Raw genomic sequence first — 25,107 nt, 5'->3', positions numbered from 1 at the left:
TACACACACCACCTGGATATAGCTTTCCTGCAGATATGCAAAGTGACCTCATTATTCCTGAGCTACCCGTTTATATATTTATATTTGTATGTGTTAATAAACAGTCCTCAGGTTAGTGGCTGCAGCCAGGAATATTGCTTATTACCTTTCCTCAAGAGAGCACAGCGTAAAAACCTCTTTTCTCTGCATCCACACTGATGCTGTGTGCTGCTAATATTTAATATGAAGCTGAGATGTTCATCGTCTCTGTGGTAGTGTATGTATTTGGAACCAATCACAGTGCTCGTTCTGTGGTGCGTTTTCTTTAATCCAAGGTTTCATTTTGGGTTAATAGCTGTGGATGCAACTTTGCAATAAGAACCAACAAAGTGAAAAAGCTGGTTAAGATGCCATGATGACGTGTAAGCACAAAGTCTGCACTCAGGCTCTTTTTTCCCCAAACACTGGGTTTAAATCTTTAGTAGGGGTGCAAAGATACTCGTATCGATATTGAACCGTTCGATGCAGTGCGTTCGGTTCGGTACGCATATGTACCGAACAATACAAAACTTTTCATTTATTTTATCAACTTTCCTTCTGACGATGCTGTCTGTGTTGAGAGCTCAGTGGATCTGAGCGCTCATTCAGATCTGGCCTTTAGAACTATTTTGGTCTTCATGTGACGTATGACCCTGAAGGTAAGCGCGTCATGGACAAAGTAAAACAGTATGTTGGATGTGCCACGCAATGCTCAATTACATGGGTGGGAGCTAGTGTGTTAGCGCAGTTAGCTCGTTAACGTGTTGGCCGTCCAGCCCCATGCGGTTAGCGGAGATTTGCCGTGTTGTGGCGTTAACGTAATTTCAGATTAACGCTGACAGCACTAGTGGGAACACAACGAATATGACTGCACATTTACTCCGACAGCATCCTAGTGCAAAGACAAGTGGAAGCAGACAAAAACAACAAGCACGCATGCTACAAACTTTACCCGAGTCATTTAGACAGCCGTTAGCACAGGATTCTCCTTATGGGGACCTGATATGTTTAATATGCTGCTGAGAATATAGCCCAGAAGAAGCGTATAGTAGAGCTTTTATTTTGAAAGAGCCATTTCTCTGTAATAAACTCTCTTTTCCAAAGATGAGTGATTCCTCCATCAGATTTATTTTTTATTATTTTGTTGTTTCAGCAACATTAAATTTAAAAACTGTACTTTTGAGTGAAAATATATATTTATAATTTTAATAAATGACAAATTAAAAAGGCATGAACATTTTTTTGTATTGAAAAAAAATCAAACCATGAATTTTGTGTATCGCTGCACCCCTAATATTTAGGTACCCAGAATACAGCTGCTGCTCCATCCAACTAACTGGTTAATTTCATCTAAATGCATGTTGTGTATCCCAGGTGTGACGCAGTCCCTCATTATATGGCTAGAATAAAAATCATCAGAGTTCTGTGAGCGATAGAAAACGACCCACATAAGTCATGCTGTACGTTTGGAACATTTCCTGTAGTTAAACTGCAGGACGAGCCTCTGTGGATGACATAAGAATGAACCGTGTGTGCGCTTGGATCAGAAAATGTATGTGTGTGTGTGGCGTGATTTAGAAAAAGAGTGTGTAGTTATTCCTGGCGTAGCGACTGTCTGTGACTCAGAGATAATGGTTCTCAGTAGAGTAAGTGTGTTCACATGTGTGCGTTCGTGTGTCTATAAGTGACTACAGCTATGTCACACTGTGTGTGTGTGTGTGGAGTGTGTGTCATAGAGAAAGTGGATGGCAAGCAGATGCTATTTGCGAGGGACTGCTGTCATAATATTCAATCAATACCCTGCGGACACACACTCATGCACACACACAGACACACACCTCTGTATGTACCCCGAGCACCCGTGGGAGTCGCCTGCTTTCATTAAGTAGGCCCGCTGCTCCTCTGTGCTGTGATTGGGTGGAGCATCTTAGAGAAGGAGGAAGGTGGTGTGAGTGTGTTTTAAGAACTAAGTGAAAAAAATGCATAAAGTAACGCAGTGCAGTCATTGTGACTGGAAACACTTTTGTGTACACACTAAAAGATATTTTCTGCTAAATGTGTATGAAATTGAATAGAATGTGTCATAAACGGCTCTTTTAAACCACCGTAGCCTCACAAGGAGTCAATAAAACTGCAGTTTTGTGCTTTTATAGATCTCAGGCAGCATAAAAAAATAAAGGCCGTGTTTATTTACTGCTTATATAAATTTTTCTTTTTCACGGACGATATTACTGTCGTCACACACACACACACACACACACACACACACAGGAGAGCTGCTCCAGAGTGGTAACGATCATAACTGAGCTTACAGCAACGCTCTCTTGAAGCCCGCCCTCATCAAATTCTCCCCGTAAGAGAAGTCCTAATCACGGGTGGGTGGGTAGCAGAGGACCACAGAGATCGGTGTGTAAACACCAGCCTCTCCTGTTGGCCCCTCTCATCCCTTTATCTTCATCACCCATCTCTCTCTTTATCTCACTGCACAGGATTTGGGGGCGAAACACTATTTAAAAAAAAAAAGTACTGAAAGAGAAAATAAGGGAGTGATGAGGAGGGAGGGGTGCAAATCCATCTCTTGTCTCTGTTGCTATGACAGCAGGTTGTGTTGGCATGCAATGGAGTTGGCGCTGCCCTCACCTCTGGCATCAGGGAACCCCGGGGACTGTGTGCACATTGTATGTAGTATGTGTGTAGTTGCTTTCTGCACGTATGCATGTTCAGATAATGTACAAATAAAAAAATTGAAATGCCTTTTATAGCAGCCTGCATCGTGTTTTAATCACTTCCTACAAATTTGACAAAAACCTGGTGTGTATTTGAAAAGCCGACTGTTAACCACATATTTAAAGTACGTGTATAGACCATTTGTGTGCTTCTGGTATGTATGCATTCATGTGTGTGCGTGTGCACAATGAGGAGCGTGCACGTGCAGTTTGTCAGCCAAGGGGCTGTTTTCTCTCCCTGGCCAGACGGCGCTCTCACCACTGGACAGATGGCCAACACCCTCCCTCACTTCTTCCCTATCCCTTCATCCCTTCCTCCTTCTCTCCCTCCATCACTGTCTTCCTCTCCTGCGTCCCCCCAAACACCACATCACCTCAGTCTCTCGTTCCCCACCTCCCAGCATCCCCTCATCCCTATTTCCCATCATACCGCTGCCATCATAAATCAGAGTGCTGTGGCGGTTTTGTGCCTGATTCACTTTTCCCTCACGTTCCCTAACAGGCGTCCTCTAGCACCCAAACTTATGTTAGTTAGACCTGCAATAATATCAGCGAGGGGGAAAACGCCGTGCAAGTGTACCTGCGCGTACACGCTGATGCTGACCTGGCTACTAAGTTTTAATGGTCAGACTTTTTCTACCAGACTCGCTGAAATTAAGAGCCAGAAATAGCACCATATAACAAAGCGGCGCCTTTCTATCGCGTGTGCACGTTAAACGATGTTTCGAACTCCTCGTGGATAAAACTGACTTGCAGCTTAATCGCTTTGACCTGTAGCTGCACTCTCTTAAAATAAGTCTGGTTTTCATTAGTCGTGGAGCTCACTGGTTCTCGGTTGGACAGGTTTAAAAGGTGAGATTTAACTTTTCTGAGTCCTGCGTTGATGAAGCTTCATGAACTGTGTGATATAATAATTATATGTGCGATGTTGAATTACCTTATTTTTTGCAGAATGCTTTTAATCTTTGCAGAATTGTTATCTGAAAAGTTTAAACATTGCTGTCCCCACTGCTTATCCTTTTCTTTGCATCATCATCGTCATATTTGCTGTTGCTGATTGATGGTGTTTTATTAAGACTTTTATGTGTTAGCAGGGCTTTTCTTTTCTCTCCTCTGGTATCATCTCTGAAGCCAAGTGTCTTCAGTGTCGTCCTTTTGGATCCTCAGCGTTTATAATGTGATAATAAGGTGTGAAAATGGAGACACAATGGAGCGGTGAGGATTGGGCCTCCACTGGTCCCCTCTCACACTGCTGTGTGCTACCAGGACACACACATTCACACGCATTACGTCACATGCTAAGTGATAATCTACACGCAGTATAAAGTAATTGGCAGTGCACGGCTGGTAACTCACTTTTTACACTGGATGCAATAAATGATAACCAGTAATGACATTAACCACTTCTGTGCTGTTGTTAAGGCTACGCTGTGACACGCTGTGAGACACTTGTGGGGACGCAGATCAGGCGTTGTGGAGAAAAGGACCCAAATGCAGACTCTAACAAAACCTTTACAGGGGGAACTAAACTAGAAACACAGGATCAGGAGCTGGAAGATGATCCGACAGGAGACGAGGGGAGGCTGAGACAATAAATGGGGGAGTGGAGGCACACGGGAACAGAGCTGAACTGAAGACACTAGATGACAAGAGGAAGCAAACCTGAACGTGAAGCACACAGGACAGGACTACCAAAATAAAACAGGAAGTCACTAACATGGACTGAAGGTGCTCAGACTAGACGCAGGAAGAGTAACAGACACGACAGAGCTGAGGCAGCGAGAGAGGCAGGAACCAGAACCAAACTGGTTTGACTGCTCCGAGGCTTTAAGCCTTTGGCTCCGTATTAAGTCCTGTCAACGACTCTTGGAGGTGATAATACCGACTCTATTCTTCTAACATAAAAAGCCTTTTTGGAAGTGCTTCAATATGAAATTGAATTTGACATCTCAAACTCAACAGAATAATCGAGTGTGACGGCAGGAACAAAAGAAACACAACAACACCAATTAATTATTTAAAAGGCAAGAAAATATTGAAAAGTTTGGTTCGTTCTGTGAATCAGTGTGGACAAATGTCACTAATGTGCTGTACTCTAAACAAAGCTTATTGCAAATACACCTGTGAAATAGCTGCAGGTCTAAGTGAAGGGCACAGCAGCCTAACCTAAAATGACGCAGAGTGAAAGTGGGTAAAGCAGACGGCGGTGAATATTTCAATGGGATCATAACGAATGGCACAAAGATCCGAACTGTGATCGTTCACGGTAACAAAGACACACTTGTATTGTGTTTCTCTGCAGACGTAGCGGCATCTGAAAGAGTCGCCGACCCCAAAGAGGGGACCGGTGCTGAAGACGGAGAACCAGACGAGGACCGCGATGACCGAGATCACGACGATGACTTGGACGACGAATCCATCTTCACCTGTGACAACTGTCAACAGGACTTTGACTGTCTGGCTGAGCTCACTGAGCACAGAACCAACCACTGCCCAGCTGGTAAGACTGGTAATGTGATTGTGGTTTTTCTGTTTTAACTGGCCAGGCTCCCATCACTGTGTGATACTTTATCAGTGATATGTCATCGATACCCGTACATGGTGCACTTAATCCTCAATATCTTGTCAATCAGGACCTAATTAAAGCTCATTTATCATATTGCATCAACATATCTACAGTTAAAAGTGCCGCGTGGTTTCCAGCAGGGAAGGTGGCGTGCTTTCAGATTAACATCAAACACTTAAGCTGTATCATGAAGAATCACTGGACTGCCTTAGTGACACGGGTCCTGCACTGTTCTCTGAATGCCTATAGCTATAGGAATCACACCTACCATAGCATGTGTCCCACAGGGATGGACACACACACACACCACACACACAAAGGCCGTTATTAGTAACGGTGTAATTAATGGAGGGACTGAAAGGAACACAGCGGGGGCATCTGGTTCCTACAGATTAATCCAAACAGTCCCTGAACAAGCCGACACACAAACGCACACTTACTTCTCGCTACTGCGAGGCAGTCTCCCCTCGGTGTCTGCGGGTATGTGTGTTTACTTTTGATAGGGGGGATGAAGGAGCAGGGAGGGGGGCGGAGGGCTTTGTTTAAACGGGTAAAGATGGTGTTTCTACAGAGTGTGTAATGTAGATGGTGAGAGCCCCGCTTCATCCACCTCTTATTCACCCGCTGGTTTGACGTCCCACTAGAATTTCATGTAGTGCTTTGTCTCACATGCAGGTTATGAAGTTGTAGTAATACAAAATCAGTGTTTTACGTTGACTTTTGTTAGTGTGGCGTCATAACAAAAATGTAGGAGAACACGAGGCAAACGCACGGCAGAGGTTCCCGTCCCCCCTCCTGCTCTGTGGGGATGAGCTCAAGACGTGGAGCTCAATATGAAGGTTTCACTGTAAACGGCAGGAGATTCATCCACGCTGGTCACAGCTGACTCTGTCCGGTCTTTAAGTGATGACGTATCAATCCTGCTTCGAGGTCCAAACTGCTGTTTATTAAGGCTGTTGTGTTTTTAACATGTTTTGTGTCTTGTTCGATTTAATCTCAGGGTTCATACGCCTTTTTCAGGGTCAAATTCAAGCACTTTTTAAGCACTTTCAAGGTCCCTTTTCAAGCTTTTCCAGCTCATGCCCCCCCCCCCCCCCCTCACCAAAAAAAATAGACTGCATGTTTCAATTCGCATCACCTCAGTAAGACCATGTGAAAATGAAAACAAATCATCCTAGGTGAACTTAAACACCCTTTTCCCCTTTTGTTAAGAAATAGAAAAACGCACCACACAAAAATACTGCAGAAGGAAACGGTCGCCTTACATACATCGTGTATAAACTCAAAATGCACATTTCACTTAAAAATTAAGATGTGAAAATGTGAACAAATCAACTTGTTAGATATTCTTCTCCTGTTGAAAAAACAAATGCCCCACTGATTGTGCCCCACAGGCCTCAGTGTGAGCTTGAAGACATTTATACTGTTTAAGTAGTTTAATGTGTCGGTGCTGATACACAGTTTGAATGAAAGCCGGGGAACTTTGGTAGCACAGAAACAAGTGACCATATGGATCAGTCATATTACCATTATTTCACCCAAAGGCACCAAGTTAATGCTTAAAAAAGCTGCAGCAATACACACAAATATAAACAGTACTTGGTGACAACTTTGCTTTTAGCCTGTAACCCTCTGGGGTCCAGGGTGTAACTGGCCGTTTCTGACTACTTTTGATTTGGCCTCATATTTCACCTTTAAAAACTGTTATTTTCTCATTTTGACAAACTGTCAGCACAATTTATCTAAATTCAGACAAAATGTAAAATACAACTAGAAAGTGATATTTTTGACTGTACAAACCACAGGCACGTTTAACGAATCATTGTCATAACTTGAAATGCAAAGAGAAATTGTACATTTTTAAAAATATGCACAAGTTTTGCAAACAACAAAGTTATTTGGTACTATTTACCTAAAAATGCAGCCAAGGCTCAGAAGTTTTTCATATAACCATTTAAAACTATTTACAGAACAATCAGGTGCTCTGCATCAAATAAGAAGACACACAAATTATTTATGCAACTCCAAAAAATAGTTTGTGTCACTGTAACAGATGAGAACAGCACAGGGATAAACCTGCAGGTCTGACAGCAGCTGTGTCAGCGTTTACACTGCAACCTGCCTTTGGTGGCTTTAAGGCAGCAACTGTGACCATCACGAGTAGAACTGACACACAAAACAAAACAGCACACTAACTACACAAGACAGCACACTAACTACACAAGACAGCACACTAACTACACAAGACAGCACACTAACTACACAAGACAACACACTAACTACACAAGACAGCACACTAACTACACAAGACAGCACACTAACTACACAAGACAGCACACTAACTACACAAGACAGCACACTAACTTGAGACTCCAAACACGGCAAACGTCACAAATCTCTCACGTATCAAAACTCTCTCTCTCTTTCGCTCACTCCTAAAACTTCCCCCCCTTCCCAAACAACCAGATGCCACATGTTGCCATATCATTTTTTGATTGGTCAACATGGTACATTTTTCCACCAATAGGGAAGGAGTGTTTTTTCTTTTTTCACTCACAAGCAAAGCGTGTCTGCTAGCGCTCTCCTTAGAAACGCCGTTTTAACCGTTTCTTCCCGGAGTAAACGCCACTGTTTTATTAAAAACAAACAAACATCGGTTTTACGTGGCCTATCAACACAATTTAAACACTGGTATATAGTATGAAGTCTGCACCTTCGACCCAAGTTGAAATGGAGACTCTGGGTCCGTCGACCCCAGAGGGTTAACCAGAAAGCCTTAAGTTGGCTAGTTATGTATCAGGCTAATGTTTAAAGCTTTCACTTGAGTAAATTAACTCATATCACTGCTAAGTAATGTTAGCTAAGTTCACAGCATATTCCATAATAGCACTGCCATACTGCATCACACTCAGTGCATTTCAATCATTTCTCCAGCGAGTTTGATAGCAAAATAATAATCACAATTAATAATAAAAAAATGGCATGTGTAACGTACACGGAAAATTATTTACTAGGACTCACCTATCATGCGACTGGAGAGCGCAAACTCCGCTCTTGTCGTTTTCCATCAAACACTCATTAAAACAGCAACCTCCAGGTATGCTAGCGCACTCATAGCCGACTGGCCGAGGGAGGGGCGGGGTCACACGTTGAAACAGACAGAGGCGCAAGGCAGCCCAGGCGGGGAAATTTTGCTTTTACATTTTGCAACTCATTTTATTTCTCTCTAAAAGGACCAAACTTCAGCCAGGAGAACAACTGAGATAATCCATCCACAATACGAGGTTAGTCATTCATATACTGCTGCATGGGCTGGGCTGTAGTTACAACCCTAAGGTTTTAAAAACTGAGCTTAAATAAATGATTAGTGGTAATAAAAGCCGAGGGAGGTCAACAGGGATCACTGACTGTTTTAGGAGCTTTTTGAGATCAAATAGAAGAAAATACATAACATTAAACATGTTAACAACACAAAAGCCATATTAAACGCAGACTACTTTAGACCCGGAAGTAGGATTCGTCACGTCATCACTGAACAACCGGATTGCCACTGTTCATTTTAAAGCTCAGTGTTTAAAACCTTACGATGTAACTACAGCCCAGCCCATGCAGCAGTATGTTAATGACTAACCTCGTATTGTGGATGGATTATCTCAGTTGTTCTCCTGACTGAAGTTTGGTCCGTTTACAGCATCCTGCCATGCGATTGCATTTGTCTCTAACCATCAGGAACCCTCACGTTAACTTTTATTGAGTGGAAAAAGTTGGCGTTCATCCTCCAGCTTCACTGTGTTTATGCTAACATAGCTGTGTAGCTAGCGGTCACGTAGCACATCATTATATACCAGCTAGCCCAACTTCAGTAACCCTACAAACGTCACTGCTGTTTAGTTTTCTGTCTTCATGTCTTTATGCTGGAAGTGACAGCAGAGCTGTACGTTTGAATTTTTCAGAAATCTCTCAGTCAAAACATGCTATATCATGTTTAGGTGGAAGCTAGCGAGCTAACTTCCTGCTAACTTTAACTCTGTTAAACTTCATAAATCCTGTTTTGATGGATGCCTTAATTGTTACACCTGGTAAAGCAGCAACGCTGATGATTTTATTAAGGTGAAATAATTTAGAGAGTTTGTAACTCTCAGTGATGCTGCAGTGTTCGTTTGGGACCTGAAGTGGAGTTTGGACCCGGGAACGGCTAATGATGTCAGACTTAAAGCCCGGATTGTTTAGTTACATTAATATTACACTGACATTCACTTAAAAACTCAAAAGTTGAAGACCCCTTCCTTTACATGTCCATGTCAGTTCACAGACACACAGAGTGCACACTCAGATCATCACAGGGCCAGCAGCTCAGAGCTGCTGTCGGAGCACGGGATGTGGCCTGTGATTTCAGCAGAGGAGTCTGGGAAGGGCTACATGTTGCTGAGTGAGAAAGCTGAGGGAGGAAGGGGGGAGGGTGAGAGGTAGCGCAGTCGAAAGAAATGAAATGAAATAAAAAAACATGTTTTTCCCCGGAGAAAGAGCGGTTGAGATTGCACAGTAATCCCACGGCTCGGTGGGATGTGTGCGGGGTTTTGTGCATGTGGGTTACTCCGTGTTGGTGTGTCATCGTGTGTAAAGCTGTACATGTTTATTTGTCTTATGTGTGCGTACACGTGAGCATGCAGAAGGGAGTACGTATGAAGTTCGTGGTGGGACCACAGCTCTGTGGTTATTATTGAGGAGAAGGCTAAATGAAGAATAAAGAGTCCTTTTGAATTCTCTGGTGGAGGCCCGGGGGAGTCGAAGCATGGACTCACACACGCACACACATATGAAGCAAAGACTGCTGGGAATAAACAAACGCCACTCTGAATCTGCATGAGTGAGGTAATGTGTTCGTGCATTCTGAAGTTTGATGTAGTTTGATGTTTGTCTCTGAGCAGAAACCAAACGACTCAGATATCGGCCATGTTGGTTGAGGGTGACCGATGGGACCATCTTGCCAGGAGTAGCTAGCTATGATGCTAGCTCGCTGTTAGCTTTGAATCAGCATGGGAAAAAGTTACTGAGAGGTGACGCTATGTGACAGAAAAAAGAAAAAGCTCAAAACACAGAAGACTAAATCCAAAATTGGCTTTTCAGTATTAATCTCCCGTTCACCCCAAAATATTGTTGAGAAATTATGGGATACGTGACATAGCTCCTCATTAACCCTGAACACTCTTGATAGAGGGTTTCATGTCTTGTAGGAATAAAATTTTAGCTTTAGTGGACTTTGTGCTGAAGTTCATAACCAGGAAAAGAAAAACTCAAATTTAAAGAAGATTTTTAAAAAATCAGCCATAGTCCTGCAAATTTCTCAAAGCATTTACATTCTTGGTAAAACTCTTATTACTGTATTTCCTCAAATAAAACATTTACAGAATTAAATGTTGGGTCTCCCAAAACGAACAGTCACTATAAACATTTAAAGGCCTCGCCTACACGTCATCAAATTTGACTTTTCTACCTCTGGACTCTTCGATGTTTCACAAAATGTTGTTTAAAAAAACAAAAACAAAGGTTTTCTACTCATTAACATGCAGCAGATTTTTACTCTGAAATGGTAACAGGAAGTGGTGAGTTTGCATAGTAGGGATAACGCATTAGCTTTAGCATGGCACATAACCTGAAATAAGGCCTCCCTCCATTACTACTCTGTTGTTCTTATGTGAAGTCCTTTTACCCTGTGCAATAGACGTAAATGAAAACTTAGGCCACTATTTAATGATGTCATCCTCCCACAAATCCAGACTCACTCTGTTCTGTCTGCTGCGTCTCTAAATCTCTGTCACATAATATTTAAACTTTTCAGATTTTAGTGCCAGTCTCAGTTACATTAGTTATATTTTCAGTATCAGTTACTGAGGATTATTTTGTCGACATTTGTGAGTCTCGATTTGTAGCTTGAGAGCAGTGGTTAGTTAGTCCTGAGTTCTCCACACACACACACACACACACACACACACACACACACACACACACACACACTGGTATCTGTAATGCTAACTATACTTTTGTTGCAAATGGGTCCCAGGTTAGCAGCTAGCTGCTGCTGTAACACTGAATGGGTCCCAGGTGCGAGAGTGAAGCACCAAGTAATTCAGTGCCACTCTAGCAGAAGGCCTATAAAGAGGCGCCATTAATTTGAGTGGAAATTGGACAAACACACACGCGCGCACACAGTGGCACAGATCAATGACACATAAATGTGTATTCACCCACTCAAACACGCACATACCCACAGACCCCACACATCTGGTCAGTGTAATGCCACATTAATGTGCATGAGCCTGATAGCTCAGCTGGTTGTGTGTGTGTGATAGAGATTACGTGCCTCGATTACAATAGTGTTGTTATTCTGTTCCACTGCAGCATTAAGCTTCTGTGACGGCTCTGCTGTTTGAATTGTGAATAAGATGCGTGTGTGTGCTTCTTCCAGCGTGCCCTGTAATCAAATGGTTAACGCACACGTAGTCGTACTGACGTCGTTAATGCTCAGTTTGTCACATTTGTGTAACACCGTTTTATTTAAGTGCACGGTGCTGCTTTATATTCTCAACTCTCCCACACGCCTTAGTGGCTCTGGGTGAGCTGACTGGCCGCGGTGTATACAGCGTGTGATATTTTTATGTGTGATGTGTGTCTGCTGCTTTTAGTGCATGTGTGTGTGCAGTACGGTGCGAGAGGGACAGACTGAGAGCGTGAGCCGGGGGAGTGTTGATGGGTCTCGGTAGGAGTCAGAATGTGGAGCAGAGGCTCCCCGAGGAGAAGAGGAGCAGAAAAAAAGCCTCCTACAGATCAAATGGAGAACATTCTCTGGCCTTCCTCTGCCACATGAACACACAGACACAAGCAGACACCCACATCCTATTAAGGAAACCCAAAAGCTGTCTCGCAGGCCGCAGCATTCCAGGATCAGTCAGTGTGATGTGTTTAGAGATTCAAATGGCTACGAAGGCCACTGTCTGTTACGATACATGGCACACACACACAGATCTGCGCGTACACTCACCCACAGTCAACAACGTCCACACTCATGCTAGGTGTGAGTGAGAAGTGCAAGAGGGCGAGAGATTGTTAAAGATGCCAGTAAAAAGCACTTGAGGGAGGAAGTGTTGGGAAGGTAGGCTCCAAGTCAACGAGGGAGCTGTCAGTCAAGGCGGGGGGTGGAAACTGCCGTTGTCAGTGACAAATAGCAAGTCATTAACCCAGCGAGTGGCTGGGTGAGACGGTGTGGGTGGAAAATGGTGAATGTGTGCATCCGTGCAGGAAGAGAGCGGGATACTGCGCATATTCGTTCTGAAGGTATTTGTGAGGTCTGTGGTAATTGAGCGCATACAGCTGCACTCTGGTCTATTCTTTTTCCTCTCTCAGCGGGAGAGAGCACAGATTTCCAGGGAGCCTGTCTAGCTGGGAGGGAGCAGGAGATAAAGAAGGAAATAAGGGAGGAAAAGAAGAGAATTGGGAGGGAGTCGCGGGGGACCGAATGAAGACAGGTGAAGAGGAGGGTGGAGCGTGGAGGCCAAACTCGGTGGAGGGGTAAGGGAAGAAGAGGAGAAGCACACGGAGCAGGGGGGAGAGCGTGTCTGTTGGCGCGTGGGCCCTTGGGTGGCTGGTTTGCCTCCCGCGGGACGTCTTCCCACAACTAAGCTCTCACCGTCTGTCGCCACCCGCTGTCACAAACGCACACGCAGAGGCGCACACGCACCTCGCCGCGTCTGTCGTCGGGATAGCAGCTGAGACCTGCGAGGCCGAGGCTCTTATTAAAACTACCGATCACAGATAGGAGGGGTGTAAGGTAAAATTACAGACCGGCGCTCGCTGGGACGACACTTCCTGTCCAGTAGCTGCTGTTGGCTGACAAAACAAATAAAAATAATGTGCTTTTCCCCTTTTTCTCGCCTCCTGTCTTTTACTCGTCCCTCCCGTTCTTCGCCATGTGCCCCCCTTCTCTCTTTCTGCCCCACTGCCCCCTTCTTCCCTCCCTCCTTTCCTTCCCTCTGTGTGTCTGTACCCGGGGGTGGCCCGAAGATTCCTGTGCTAAGCCCTTGGCATACATACAAGTGCACAGCGCACACACAGACACAGCTGGCTGCCGCTCAGGTTTTCCAGGGAGAGAGCAGGAGCCCGGCACCAGAGGAGAGGGGGATGGAGGGAGGAGAGCGGCAGAAGCAGAAAGGGGGGAGGTGTGAGGGGCTGCAACATGCAGAGAGGGAGAGGGAGGGATAGCAGGGAGGGGGTGAGACGGAGAAGGGTTGTTGTGAAGTCATTTTTCATCACAGGGTTCGTTTTTCACCGCAGAGTTCTCCCACTCTCTACATCGCTCTATTTCTCTTTATCTGTCCTCTCCTCCTCCCGTTCCCCTCCCTTGATCCCACTTTGTCTCTCTTTATCTTCCCTTTTTCCGCTTTTTCCCTCACCTCTCTCCCTCGCTCTCTCCCTCTTGCCTAAACTCTTTGCGTCCTCTCTCTGCCTCCGTCTCTCTCTCTTTCAGCCTACTTTCTCCTTTATGAAATATGGATGGGAGCAGTTTTGGGCGCGCTGAGAGGTTTGCAGTCGGAGGGAGGGAGGGATGGAACTTGGGAACTGGCAAGGGAAGGAGGGAGGGAGGGAGGGAGAGAGGGATGGAGCTCGTGTCTCAGCAGACATGCCTTGTGCATGCACCTAAACACCTCACTGAGCAATCTGTCAACATGTCAGCAACACATGTTTGGTAAAAAAGAGAGAGAGCGGTTGGAAGGAGAGAGGAGAAGAAGAAAAAATCTCTCCCCCTCCAGTGGGAGTAATGGCTCCCACCAGGGCTCTGGAAATGCTTTGAATTCAGCAGATTTCTATTGCGGGGTCCTCCCCCGGGGGCGTCTTTTTACAATGCCTGCATCTCAGAAATTTGAGCCCGAGGACCCCTGGGGGCTTCCTTTCATAATGCCTGAAAATGTAGGGTTATATTGTGTGCTCTTCCCCATGGGGCTTTTATTAATACCTGTATTCACTGCCACTGGAAATTACACAGGCGGCGCTGCAGGGGCCCTCGCTCGCTCCAGGAAGGGAGAAAGACTCTGCGGGGACGTTTTCTCTCTTCCCCTCTCTCTTTTCTTCCCTTCGTTTCCCCCCTTTCCCCCCTCTTCCTCCTCCCCCTCCCTCTCCTCCTACTTTGACTCTCTTCCCTTTTTTCTTACTTAATGCAAGAGTGAAAAAGAAGAATTTGCCAAAGGACACGAGAAAGTGTGTTGTGTGTGTGTTGGCACCAGCTCACCCTCTTGTATTCAGCCCTACTTTGCTCCGAGGAAAAGAAACACTCGATTAAAAATGTAACTTCCTTCTTCTTCCCCTCTTCTGTCTCTCTCATCTCTCCTCTCTGTCTGTCCTTGTGTGACTGTCTGTAGATCTTGCAGAGAGTAAATATTTGTGTGTGTGTGTGTAAAATGGAAATGCTTAAATCCATAGTCCAGCGCCTCTGATTTTGCATGGAAATTGAGACGAGCGCTTCTGTCTCCGAACGTTCATTAGAATTCTTCAGCCAAAGGCTTTGCAGCTTCTCTCTGAGTGTCTCCGTGCGTTTATTGATCAAATATTTACACAGCAACATTATAGAAATATACATTTACATATCTCTGAATAAATAACGTCTGTTGGCTCTCCGCAGTCGAGGCAGTTTAGCTTTCCCCGTGTCTTTTTCATTCTCGAGCGTCTGCTAACCCTGCCCTAACCCCTTTAAACAGGAGTGTTGGACATGCTGTCGCACAAAGATGTACTGCGGAGCTAAGTCGTACGTCAGATGCTCTTAACTCACAGAGATGCTGCTGTCCTGAGTATGACTCTCAGATCTTTGTTACAAGACAAACTTGAAAGCAAGGCAGTGATTGGCTGTCACTCCCACGGGAAAGGCCCACAGGTAGATGCTACGGTTGGTGTGGGTGTGACTTTTGGAGGTAACTGTTGCAGCAGTATGTTAAACTGTGTAACTGGACCCCCCATTGGCGACAGCAGGCTCAGTTGAAACATTCGCACCACTACTTGAGCTGGCTTACGTTCGTTCCTTTCTTGGTGGTGATGATATCTCCACACGCTGCTGTGGATATGAACCAGGCAGTAAATATATGAGGCTGCTCCCTCGTTCACACAGCAGGAACTCTGCATGTTTGATTTGGCAGATTTTCCTGACGTGACCTCTGAGGGATCGGTGAATGTGTAACCCAAAATTAGACATAACACCTCACCCAGAAATACTAACCTGGTGCATTATGGAGCTGGTTCCCCTTTGTGATGGCGCTGCTACACAAAATTGCATGAAATCAATGTTTCGTTGGCCAAACTTTGACTGTTTCCACGTTCTCAGTGTGGAGGTGAGACAAAAACACGAGTGTGTGATTGATTTTATTTTTCCTCTGGAGCACAGCTGAGGGTTTAGAAGCGCGTTGTGTGTTTGTTTGTGTGTAATCATGTTTTGGTTTGGAAAGCAGGTACCTGACATGATCCACGCATGTGTTTACTGTGTGGCAGTATCTCCATGTTTTCATGTGTGGATGTTAGGATAGAGTTGTCACGGGGCTGTGTGTGAGGGGGATGTCGGGATAATGAGGAACAGGCCGTTCCACTGGATCCAGGACCCCCCCTCCTGCTGACACCTGGAACCTTTTTGCTCGGCTCCCTCGCTGCTGCTTCTTTCTCTCTTCCCAAGAGCCCACAGCTCCCGTCACTCTCCCCACTTTTGCTTTTTTCCCTTTATTTGACCATTTTGTCCTGTGTCTCCTCTCCTCTCTCCTGTCCTCAGTCTTTCTTAGAGCACACAGACCGCAGTGTCTCGCTGCTTTCCTTCCTTCCTCCCTCCCTCCCTCCCTACTTGCCGTCCCTCCCTGCTGAGTTCTCAAACTCTAAACTGACCACATCCCTTCCTTTCACCCTGTCTCCCTTCCCCCCACAAGCCTCCTCCATTCTCTCCCCATCATCCCTGTTCCCCGTGGAGCTGGCCCCAATGCTCTGATCCCTTCCTCCATGCCCCCAACCTCCCCACTGTGCCCTCCCAACACACACACGCACACACTCGCGCACACACACATCCACCCTGTGGTGACTGGCCCCACAGCAGCCCCTGTCTCCCTCCCTCCCTCCCTCTGTTTTTCCACTCTTTCTTTCACTTTTTCCCCACCTCCGTCTCCCACACCCTGTTTGATGCTTTACATTTGTTATGCACTTCACTGAAGCTGTTTTTCTCCACTTGGTACTTTGAAGGCAGGAGTTCGCTGCATTGTTCAAGTCCTCATTCAGGTTTCACACCTATGTGTGCACTTTTACTCTTTCTAAATGAGGGCAGGGTTTTATTGGTGGCTTTTGAATGATGGCTTTACAGATTGTTTAATTTTTTTTGAATGTGCAGCTGAAAAAACCCTTGTGTAACCTTAAGCCCCGCCCTCTGTCAGAATGACGTGTTGTTTTTATTGTAAGTGGTTCCAGTCATTTCGAGTTTCCATAAATACACATGTTCCCTTCTTGATTAGACCAGCATCCTGGGGCACCTGTGTGTCGTCCGACACTGGACCACCGTCCGTACTGACCCCCGTCTTTGGATCATTTACATTTGTGGCTAAATTTTCACACATTTACATGTAAACTGGAACCTGACTGAGACCACGTCCACACTAATGCGTTGTTCTCCCCGAGGGAAAACGCAGCGTTTTGGAAACGCTCTCGAAAACTAATACATTTGAAGACGGTGCTTTCGCGTCGCAGTGTGGACAGCGAAAACGATGACGCATGTTAGTCATGTGATGCAGTCATGTGACCAATTAAACAAAGATAGCGGAGGGCATTATACAGCAGTTGTTTTGTTTGAGTTTAATATCAGTCTGCACGCGCTCCAGAGAGCTTTTCTTCAAATTCTTTAATTCTCACTCGCTTTTGCAACTTTGTACTTTTGTGTTACTCGCAGCAACAACTCCACCTCATTGTGAGTCCATTTAACAAACTCGGTGCTTTTCCTCGACATTCTGCCGCGACGTTTCAAAGAGCCGGAAAGTAAATAAGCAGCAGACAGAAATGAGGCAGGTCGCATCTTCTTGTGTTTCACGCATGTGCAGGACTGGAACGTCAGCGTTTTCTGCCTTTTCAATGTGGACGCACAACTCTGTGAAAACAACAGCCTGAATGACAGAGGCAAACAACAACAGTTTGAGTCACCTGTGGTGAGTTTGGTGGCTTTGCTAAGGACAGGTGTCACCTGAGGGACAGTGCTGTGATACTTACAGTTAGTAACAGTTGTAAAAAGAGCTTACTGTGGCTAATGAGCTAATGGTTTCCATTAACACCACTCTCTAATATTTTTCTTTAACTGGAGAGTCGTAGTGATTGCAGGTGTACTTTGCTGTTGAACTTGGGTTATTTGTACCCGTTGGTCTTATTGTGGACCGAAAAACACCAAATCTGTGCATCTCTGATTCTTTTTCCAGATAGGAAAAACTGCAGACGTGGTCCCACGTCACTTAGACGGAGCGGACCTTCGGCCTCCACCTGCACTTCTCCTTCCTTACCTGGAATACCCGACTCTAAGCTTTTAGAAAGGTTTACGCAGCCTGCACTGTGACAGCTTACTCAGTATATTACAAAAATGGCCTATTTACACTTTATCTCTTTTTCTGTTGTTATAATGAATTACTTCAGCCTTGCCCTCGTGTTTCTTACCTTGATCTAACACTATGCAGGAAATCTGAACACATAGTATGCTAAGTTTAATACAAAGGTACACCCAGGTGTGCAGGCACACACACACACACACACACACACACACACACACACACACACACACACACACACACACACACACAGAGTTTCAGTCACAGACAGTGGTGGCAAAGGGCAGTGTACCACAGGGAGAGGGCCCATAATAGTTTTAACCCAGTGCTCAGGTGTGACTCGCCTTTGTCCAGCCAAATGTCAGAGAAAAGCAAAACTCCGGGGAGAGGGCTGGGGCTGTAGGATGGGGGTGTAGCAGAGTGCAGAGGAGCCTGAGAGAATGGACGCGCAGAGAAAGGAGCGAGCACGGACGCGTCTTATACGGAGCTAAAGATTTCACTAACAGAGCGGTCAGGCGGAGTCTGTTTGTCTCCTCAAACCAACCGAGTGTTGTGTCCACCGAGCGAGCTGCTGTTTCTGCCAGGCTTTCCGTCTGGGCCCCCGGTTATGTGGGGGCTGGGAGCCATGCTCCACTCTCTCCACGCCTCAAGGCCTCCCTGGGGGGGGGAGGACCAACTCTGCCAACCTCGCGCTCCGTTTCCCCCACCTCAACACTGAGCACACAGACGCTGACGTCAGCTGCTCTGGGCCTTCTCCCCTGGGTGCTACCAGAACCCTTTGTTTCCCTCCCTCCTCTCCATCTTTCCTTCCACCCCTCCTCACTTCTCTCCTTGTCCTTTGTCCCTAGAAATAGCTGTCCTGCTTAGTGCCTGATTGGAATTCACTTCACTTTGAGAAGTCACAGGGAGAGCCATTGTCAAGTGTGTGTTTGTGTGTGTGTACTCATGGCGATCATGAGGGCATGCATATTTCTTGTACATGTTTTGTGCGGCTTGTGCAGGTAAGCGATTTGTTGCTGTGTGTCAGGAAGGAAATGAGCTGCACCTGCAGTGAAAGGTGTTTGTAAAGGAAAGAGTTTATATCTCGACATCGAAGCGTTTCGTTAATTCTCAGTGAAGGAGCTGCCTCGTTATCACGACCGCCGGTTTAGACAGAAACGTAAAGAACAATCTGGTGTTTTGATACTTGCAGGCTCTTGACGGTTGCACGCCTTCAGGTTTGTCTCTGCGTGTGGTTGTTGCAGGTTCATTCATGGTTATTTGGCATCTCAAATAAACCAGTTTCCAGATGCAGCTGATTATTAAAATGTCTAATTGTGTAACCCTTTTACTGGTAGCTTTAATGAACTCAGTGAAAGACATCATGCTTCGATGTGACACACACACGTTTCTCTAATACCTTCTCCACAGTGATGTGCTTTAACAGTTGTAAGGCAGCATGTTGTGTGCAGGCTTTCCTTGCGTGTGTGTTTGTGTGTTCATGCGTGCTTCTGCTCCCAGCATGGATTCTAGAATCGGGGTTAAGGAACAAGAGAATTCCTCCTTCGTATTCCCTCTTTCCTCTCCCCTCGTCTCCAGCTCTGCTTCCATCTTTGTCTCTACCTCAACCCTGCAAGTGGGATGTCTTAAAATATTAACCAATCTGCTCTTCATTTCTCAAATATGGTAGAAAACACACTGCTAAATAAGTCAGGAGACAGGCCTGCCGGGAAGCGCAGAAGAAGGGGGCACTCGACTAAACAACAAAACAACACAAACAACAACAACAAGGAAAGATGGAGGCAGAAAGAGCTCTTACACTGGATTAGCCAGTTGCCGTGGTTATTGCCTCTGTCGATCTTTCTTTTTCTCGGGCGGGCGCTCGACTTTTTTCGACTCTAATGAGACCAGCTTGATTGGAGCATTACTCTGCACTCCAGCGGCTCAGTGGCCGACCGAGGCCTTCCTGTGCTGCTGGCCGGGGGCCGGAGGGAGCGCCCGGCGTGAGTAAGATGCACCGTTACGTGGGCCCGCTTCCATCCTGTGTTCCCCGCTCCTGTTTCCTGGGATTGTGTTGAGGCTAGGGCTGATTTTGAAGGGGGATATGGGGGAACGGGTGGTGGATATTTCTCCCCCTTGTAGGCTGCCAAGCCGTGCGGTCTGCGAACGAGCAGATAAAATTGTGTGTGTGTGCGAATGTGAGTCAAAAACTGCTAAGGCTTGTGTACAGAGATTTGTGTGCGCCCGTGTTTTGAGCGTATGTGGGTATTTGGTGTGCGTATTGGGGAGTTTGTCCTCGGAGAATAGTGTGTGCGGTGGTGGTGGTGGGGTGTAGTGACAGCTGCAGAGGGGGGCCGGGGGGGCTTACTGCTTGCTGGCTGATAAGGGGGGCTTCACATCAGAGACATGACGAGAAGACTAATAATTCTGCAGCACAACACGCACAGACACACACACCAACACACCCAGGCTCATAGAAGAGAAGCAGTGTGAGGGAAAAGTTAAGGAAAGCTAGATAGTGCTGTGGGATTGTGTGTGTGTGTGTGTGTGTGTGTGTGTGTGTGTGTGGATTAACACTGCTGCCTGACAGAATAGGAATCAGAAAGATTTGGATGTTTAAAGGTGCTTTTAAACATCACATTGACTCTTAGGTGTGGGACACGATGCAGGAGTGAACTGCAGTACTTGTGAAACACCGTCACAGTCACTTATTCCAACATCTGCAGGTGGGACTTATTTAAAAGAGAGAGAGGTGCAAACTGAGAGGAAATTAATCAAATTAACTGACGATTTGACCTGTTTTTGGGGTGTTTTTGTTACACTGATATAAACATAGAGATAATCCTTGTTGTGCATTTTCACCCCTATTAAAGAACAGATAATCCTCCTGATTTTTGGGAAAAGGGACTGGTTGGTGTAGCGTGCCTTTGCTTTATACAACATGTCTCATTCACGCTTCATCAGAGGGTAGCTGGGTCTGCAGACTGGGATCGAACCACAAACCTTCCAGTTAGCAGGTGACCTCGTGAGCTACAGCCTTAAGATTACAAACAGGCATGTCCCGCTTTTGTTCACTTTACATGATACTAGTTGTTCTGTGTGGTAATGCTATGTAAGCTTTGTATACAACACTTTTGTGGAATTACAGCCTGACCTCACTTCACACTGTAATACAGGTTTTTATGCTGAATTCCAGTCTCTAGTTGTCATGTCTACTGAGATATTATGACATGAATATGTGGAGATTTAGCTGCGTATAATCATAAGCACAGGTGTAATACTGCACAACATCAGAGCCACGACGTGCAGCACAAGCTGCAGTAAGAAGCGATGCTAAATATATTCACAACAGCTGTCTGGCCTTTTGAAAGAGTGTCCAGTTCTCAGCAGGTTCAGAATGAATCCACCCTGCTAGTGCTGGGCGACATGACGATATATATCGTGTGAATGACAGAAAAGTGTCTATTGTGCCATTTGTCTTCTATCGTTTCTAACCTAATTTTACAAATTGTTACATAAAATATATCATTAACCCTTTAAAGCCGGTCGGAGTGGGCACGCTCCATTTTGTGTGACTATTTTTAAATCCTTGTAGAACTGGAACCGTGTAAGCTAGCGCAATAATTTTTTAAGCATGTGAAACCGGAGGAGTTGTACTTACATCTTATGCCATCAGCTTGTCCTCGGCCATGGTTTCTTTCCACATAAAGCTTTGCAAAAACTGCATAAAAAGCACTTGCAGCAAGAAAAACATAATATTCCAGAAACACGCTTTGCCATCCGATCAGCTGTTCATAACACTTCCTACATTGGAATAGACGTCAGCGCGAACGATCGCATGTCCGCCATTACCTGCCGGAAACCGGAAGTGACGTTCTGTCTGCAGCTTATTTATTTTCCAGCTCTATGAAACGTCTTTGAGTTTGCGAGGACCGCTCTCACGGCGGCCAGTAGTTGGCGGAGGAAGAGGTGGGCGAAGAGGAATCCCCCGTCATCTGGCCCGAGCAACGATAGCATGTTCTCCATGAGCTCGAGCGCGGTACCGCCACCCAAGCCTGACAGGTTGAGGAGCTTTTCGGCTCGTTCAGCGTCGGAGAGGGCATAGCGCCGAAGAAGCAGCTCTTTAAGGGCGGCGTATTTTGTGCAACTTTTTTGTATTCACAGTTTTGAGGGATAAACCTCTTAAATTTCTCTAACTAGAAATATATGTAAACAAAACAAAACAAAAACAATTTTCAATTTTTTGTAGTTTATTGCACTTTTTTGCAATTTATGTAGTTACTTTGGACTTAATGCAGACATATTATTAAAATTTGGGCTATAACGGTTACATTGATATATAGCAACTTGAAATGCTCACACAAATGGCTCTACAGCATGTAAAAAATATAATCTGGCAGACTTGGTTCTATGGCAGGTCTTAAAGGGTTAAATAGCCTGTGGCAAATGTATTAGTGTTGTCTTCTCACTATACATACTCTTAACTTTATGCAAGAGAAAATAAAGTATAAAAAAAAGATATTTTTGGCAAAGAAACTCCATCTTGTGGTTTTGCGACATGGTGCTGCTTTACGTGCACCCGGATTTGCGATATGCTTTACGGTAACTCAAAACGATGGACGTGCGACAGGTTGCAGTTTCATGCCCGGACATGCAACAGGCAGAGACAGGCAGCCCAAGAAGAAGCACTTTTACCAAAAGAGGGGGTACGTCTGTGATTTGGTGACATTTTAGGTTCAACAGCACCAACACGGAGCAGAAGACGCCCATTTGCAAGCTATGCTATAAAACTATTCCAGGACCCGATGGCAACACAACAAATCTCTTCTATCACCTACAGAAGGTCCAGGAAAAAGAATACTCAAGAATCCAGAAAATTTGAGCTAAACCAAGCTGTGGAACGACGGGAGCAAGTTGGGAAAAGAAAAACTATACCAGCTGAAGATACAGCAGCCTTTCACACGAGGCCCGTATGAGAAAACGTCCCAGCGCCATAAACAAATCACAGGCGCCGTCTCGCGTTGCATTTGTAAAGGCATGGCCCTGTTTATGTAGTTGAGAAGGACAGCTTTCGTGACCTCGTCAAAGTCCTTGATCCGAGGTACGTTATGCCCGGTCGTAAGCACTTCAGTAAAGTCAAGTTGCCTCGCTTATATGACGCATGCTGGGCCAAAGTAGAGCAGGATGTTTGCAGTGTCGTGCATTAAGCCTTGGCTGCTGAGCTGTGGACGAGCAGAGATACGCAGCCCTACATGAGCGTAACAAAGACGCCGCGCTCGCTGTTTACAGACTGCGGACTTTCCAGATGACCGCAGGTCAGGTGGTATATCGTGATATATATCGTTATCGTGATATAAAATAATTCATATCATGATAAATATTTTTCCCATATCGCCCAGCACTACACCCTTCTTTTGTTTCCAGTAACTGTAATTATGTGACTGATTATATGGCTGTAATAATCACACGTCCTTGGGATTTCTTTGATTTTTCTATGTGCTAAATCATGCTGAAAACAGCTGATCAGAGCTGATTTACACACTGTGGTTTTAGCTGTGTGCCACCGTGTACCAGTACTGCTCCGAGTACCGCTCTGTTACTCACCTTTGCGTCTCACATACTCAGTTTTTCCCATTAAATCTGTTCCATTAGTGAAATATGTGTTTTTTCTCTCTTCTTTTTTGACGTAATAAAAGCCCCACCAGCCCTTAATTATGCATATTTTAGTAATACAATCCAAGTTAACGGTTCAAACATTAGTACATAATAAAACTCCTGAGGCTTTGCTTTTAATTTAATTCGTTCGTTTAAATTAATTTTTGGGGCATGCTTGTGCTTTTAGCTTGCTGCTCTGCAGAGGGGAGGGGGTGGAAATGAGAGAGAGTGAGAGAAAGGAGTGAGAGGCGGCGAGAACGTCGACATCAGGGTTTGCTCAGGGAGATCAATCTGTTACAGGTGTTTGTGCTGGATGGAGGCGCTGGCTGATGCATGATGGGAAAGGAGTTTACTAACCAACTGAACGCAGATGAAATTTTATCAGCTGTGTTTGAATGTTTGCATCGAACAAAACAACCGTCACAGAAATGAAGGAATGCAGAGTGACAGCGAGAAAGGACAGGCTGGTTGTGAGGAGCTGGAGACGAATCACGGAGGAGCGGGAGGAATACAGGGGCTGGGATAGAGGTGGGCATACAAGGGGCCCCTCGAAAGGCATGAGAGCACAATGAAGCCCAGTCAGTCAAAGGGCCAGTTCCATTTCTCTGCTCTCACCCCTCTATTAGACTGTGTGTGTGTGTGTGTGTGTGTGTGTGTGTGTGTGTGCGTGTGAGTGTGTGTGTGCGTGTGAGTGTGTGTGTGCGTGTGAGTGTGTGTGTGCGTGTGAGTGTGTGTGTGTGAGTGAGTGTGTGAGTGTGCGTGTGTGTGAGTGTGTGTGTGTGAGTGTGAGTGTGCGTGTGCGTGCGTGTGCGTGTGTGAGTGTGCGTGCGTGCGTGCGTGCGTGCGTGCGCGTGTGTGTGTGTGTGTGTGAGTGTGCGTGTGTGTGTGTGTGTGAGTGTGTGTGAGAGAGAGAGACATAGAAAAAGAATGTGTGCTCATGTTTGACTTTGCTGTGCCTGTGTGTCCATGTGCAAATGTTCAGCTGCAGGTCTATAGCTGTGCGTGTGCATGTGCACACGTGTGTGTGTGTGTGTGTGTGTGTGTGTGTGTGTGTGTGTTTGAAGCCAGTGTGGTACTGTACAATAGTTTGGGTCCCAGAGCGATCTGCTTTTCTGCTGCACAGACCAACCAGTCAGTGGTCTCCATTGATCTGCACCCCTTCACCACAGACACTCCCACCCACTGTGTGTGTGCGCGCACGTGCGTGTGTGTGTGCGCGCACGTGCGTGTGTGTGTGCGCGCATGTGTGTGTGCACATCCCATTTTCTCCTATGAGCAGCCACATGCACGTGTACTTATGTTTCATACCACACCTTTGTGATAGTTGTGACCTGAAGCTTTTTGTGAAACGATGTTTGTATCTGTTCTTCAAAGTGTTTGCATATCTCAGGGTTTGTGCAGTTTTGTGTGTCTGTGTGTGCGCCTTTCCTTTTCCTGTTGGGCGGACACAGCAGAGAGCAGAAAGTAGAGAGGTGTGTGGAAGAGAGCAATTTACCCTCAAAACCCTCCTTCATTCCACAGCCACGCTTGCACACACACACGCACACGAACACACACACACGCGCGGCTC

At 45.7% G+C, this 25,107-nt stretch overlaps 1 protein-coding gene across 4 annotated transcripts in view; it reads left to right on the top strand.

The window, feature by feature from the left end:
- znf423 (zinc finger protein 423) overlaps positions 1-25,107 on the top strand; it is a 130,718-nt gene that overhangs the window by 28,834 nt on the left and 76,777 nt on the right. For all 4 annotated transcript variants that reach the window (XM_085461087.1, XM_085461088.1, XM_085461086.1 and 1 more), the window contains exon 3: positions 5,047-5,244. In XM_085461087.1, coding sequence (XP_085317213.1) covers positions 5,047-5,244 — 198 coding nt within the window. The remainder of the gene's footprint in view (positions 1-5,046; positions 5,245-25,107) is intronic.

The sequence above is a fragment of the Copadichromis virginalis genome, linkage group LG7, assembly GCF_057382275.1.
Source record: "Copadichromis virginalis isolate Kocher_CV1m ecotype Utaka linkage group LG7, C_Virginalis_male_GT1.1, whole genome shotgun sequence".
NCBI lineage: Eukaryota > Metazoa > Chordata > Actinopteri > Cichliformes > Cichlidae > Copadichromis > Copadichromis virginalis.
The sequence above is the reverse complement of the archived record's forward strand: the minus strand, read 5'-3'. Positions and strand labels throughout refer to the sequence as shown.